A 3,781-nucleotide genomic window follows, 5' to 3' on the forward strand; every position below is an offset into this window, starting at 1 on the left:
ATCAATTTAATTAAATATTATTAATATTTATAAAAAAAATTGGGTTACACATTTGAAAAAAAGGTCAGGTAACAAAATTATTAAAATTTTTAAAATTAAATTTTGATATTACTTTTTTATTTGTTTTAAATTGTTATTATTAAAGATTTATTTTCAAATTTTATATAAAGTAGGTTATAACTTTCTTAGATGAAAATCTATAAATTCTAATTCCATATTTATGGAAGGGATTGAAGGATATTTAACAAGCAATGACGTCTGATGACTGTGTAGCCCATTGTTGATTTTACTAATATACTAATCCTCTGTATGTTTATATTTATATATGATTTATAATAAGTCAAGTCAGCTTGCATTTTCAATAATGACTAATGACTGCCTAACCATTGCCCTGTATCTCATTGCAAGTTCGTGTTTATATATGATTGTCTCTAGCCCCTTCAGACCCGCGATTCTTCTGTTGCGAAGCCAAAAAATTGGCAATGGCTGCTATTATCACTGAAGTGGCGGCCAATACGGTCAGTAGCGCTATTTCTGCACTCATCCGACAAATGGACGATGTTATTCGGTTGGATGAGAACCGTCAGCTTCTAGAAGGGCAGTTAAATCGTATGAAGACTCTCTTACTCGATGTTAGAGATCAATTTCAAGATCTGCAAAAGACGCCCCCTCAATCTCTGCAAAATTGTCTGCTAAGGATGCAAGACGCAGTTGGAAAAGCAGGAGAGTTGATCGATTGCTCTCGAAGGCGGCAGCGGTGTATCAGTTGTCTCCTTTGCAAGCCTAAACTTTCTACAGAAATCCGAAAGTGGAAGACAACTTTTGATGAGCTCTTTCACAATCTTCAGACCGACTTCTCTATGTTTCACAGTGCTCAACAGATTGCGTCCGCGGCGCCACAACAGGCGAATCTACTGCTTCAAGACGAACCAGACACCGGACTGGTAGGGTTGGAAATTAGATCTGCTGAAATACGACTTGAGAGGTGGCTTACAGAGGCCTCCGGCGATCGGATATTTGCTGTATATGGGATGGGTGGGGTTGGCAAAACAGCGTTGCTAAAAAAGGTCTACAACACCTACAAGGTAAGTGGTGTTTTTGATCATGTGATTTGGGTTGCAGTTGCCCAATTTTCCATTCTGGAGTTGCAGAGTCGTATGGCTTCTGCAATCAATTTAGACCTCAGTGCCTATTCTTATAATGATGTTGATTCGCGGAAGATGAAGCTGTCGGCACATCTGAGGACGAAGAAATTTTTCCTAATTTTAGACGATTTGTGGAGCGCAGTCACTCTGAAAGAATTGGGCGTGGAATTTGGCGAGAACAAAGGGAGCAAAGTTGTATTCTCTACTCGAAATAGAGATCTGATTCCAGAAATGAATGCCGACCAGTCTATGCAAATACAGCCACTGCCAAGAGAGGAAGCCTGGGAATTGTTTTGCAAAGTAGCTTTCAAAGACGGGCATGTGCCTGACGAGATAGAGCATGTTGCTAGAGTCGTCGCAGAGGAGTGTAAAGGGTTGCCCTTGGCTATAAATGTCATAGCTTCAACAATGATTGGCAACCGGGCTGTAAATGAGTGGAACCTTGCTTTAATGCAGATTCAGACTGTGGATTCAAATTTTCCAATTACTCATCCTCGACTTGATCGAGATCTGTACGAGCGATTGAGATGGAGCTACGATAGTTTACCCCATGCTCATTTGAAAACCTGTTTTCTGTATTGTGTGATTGTTCCAGAGGACTGGTACATTCCGGTGCACATTATATCGCACATCTGGATCGCAGAAGGTATAATAAAGAGCAAACATGTGGACTCCTTAATGGATACTGCGCACAGCTACGTAAAGTTACTTGCCGATCGTTCCTTATTCCAATTGAGAGCAGTTGGTGGATCCAGTTATTGGAGCGTTACGTTTGGCGTTCACGATGTTGTGCGGGACATGGCAATTTATGTGGGAGAGAAAGAGGAGAATTTTGTATCCATGGCAGGTCAACATTGCCCCAATGTTGACGCTCTTTTTCCCGACATCGAGAGTCGCGATAATTGCAGGAGGCTCTCCCTTATTGGTAGCAATATTACGTCTCTACCAAACAAGGAATTGAGATGTCCAAAATTGGTTAGCCTATTTCTAACACACAACCTTGAATTAAAGGAGATTCCGGAAGCATTTTTGCTTGACCTAGTCTTTCTGAGAGTGTTATGGTTAAGTCACACGGGGCTACAGTTATTGCCGAAATCATTGTGGCAATTGAAACAACTTGAATATCTTGGTCTGAGCTATACTCAAATTGAATATGTGCATTCAGGCATTGGTAATCTTTCAAACCTTCAGTTTTTACATCTCAGTGGATGTAAGAGGTTAAAATCATTGCCATGTGAAATGAGAAATCTCAAAAATATCAAATGTCTGGATCTCCACGGATGTCATAATTTAGAATCATTGCCATCTGAAATCGCAGACCTCAAAGAGCTCAAATATCTGAATCTCAAGGGCTGTCGTAAGTTACAGGTGATTCCTCCTGAGATCAGACTGCTTACAAATTGTGAAATTCTGCGGTAGAGAAGAGGGACAGGTGATTCCTCGTGAGAGTAAATTGCTCTCAAATTTTCGCGTTCATGTTTGTACTGGAAATTTTAATATAAAAAGGATGTGATCGTGATCGTAACTTTTTTGTTAAAAAAATTTTACTGTGCAAAATACATTTTTTATATAAATAAATACATTTTCAATTATATTTATATATATAATTTTTATAATTTATAAGATTTATGTATCATTCTTAATTCAATTGATTTAATAATTAAAAATATGTATTTGTTAATAACAATTATAAAATCAAATCTTTCTTTTATTAGGATTGTTTTTTATTAAGTTTTTTTGGGCTGAAAGTAATGGAAATTTCTGTTATATTTTGAGAAAATATGATAAGGAGTTTGCAAATTTAAGTTATAGTGGTTAAGCTTCAAATTTTTAGGTCTTTTACTTGATTTTGATGATGCTAAATCCATTTCCACCATTAAAAACAAGATTCAAACACTGCTTTTACAAGATTTTTTGAAATTTTTTTCTGAATTCCAACAACGACCAATTCCAACCACTATTACTGACCAATTCCAACCACTTTTACTGACCACTTTTTCTACGACACGATTTTGACTTGGAAGTGATTCCGGAAGCATTTTTCCTTAACCTCCTGTCTCTTAGGGTGTTAGATCTAGGTAACACGGGCTACAATTATTTACAGAATCATTGTGGCAAATAAAGCAACTTGAATTTCTTTGTGTGAATTACACTGAAATTGTAGATGTGCATTGAGGCATTCGCAATCTTTAAAACCATCAGGGTAATGTGAAATGAGAGCTCTAAAAATTCTCAATTTTCTGAATCTCGGGAGATGTCGTCATTTAAAAAGCATTGCCACGTGGAATCGTAGAAATCAATGATTTCAAATATCTGGATCCTAGGATCAGTCGGAGGTGATTCCCCTTTAAAGTATAATGCTCTCAAATTATCAAATTCTACATTAATGAAATATTAACTTAAAGAGGCTATGATCATCGTTTTTATTAATAAAATTTTATTATGTAAAATAAATATTCAAATTAACGTTGTTTTTGATGCCAATAAAATAAAATAAATTAAATTAAATGAGCATTTTAATAATTTCTTAATATTATATTATTTTATTTTATAGATATCATTTTTATATTAATTTTAAATATTATTAATCATAGATAATTTATTATATATTAAAGTAATAATCTTAAAATAATTGT

At 35.6% G+C, this 3,781-nt stretch overlaps 1 protein-coding gene across 1 annotated transcript; it reads left to right on the forward strand.

Moving 5' to 3' along the window:
- Positions 1–482: 482 nt before the first annotated feature.
- On the forward strand, positions 483–2,564 carry LOC149149944 (putative disease resistance protein At5g63020). The gene has a single exon (XM_089442635.1). It carries the CDS (start codon positions 483–485, stop codon positions 2,562–2,564), a length of 2,082 nt encoding a protein of 693 aa, XP_089298761.1.
- The last annotated feature ends 1,217 nt before the right edge of the window (positions 2,565–3,781 follow it).

Source organism: Pinus tabuliformis, chromosome 9 (assembly GCF_031772625.1).
Source record: "Pinus tabuliformis cultivar Carrire ecotype Pingquan chromosome 9, CPIR1, whole genome shotgun sequence".
Taxonomy (NCBI): Eukaryota; Viridiplantae; Streptophyta; class Pinopsida; order Pinales; family Pinaceae; genus Pinus; species Pinus tabuliformis.

Coding starts and splice junctions, on each gene's coding strand:
- LOC149149944 (XM_089442635.1), top strand. CDS start 483: ATGGCTGCTATTATCACTGAAGTGGCGGCCAATACGGTCAGTAGCGCT.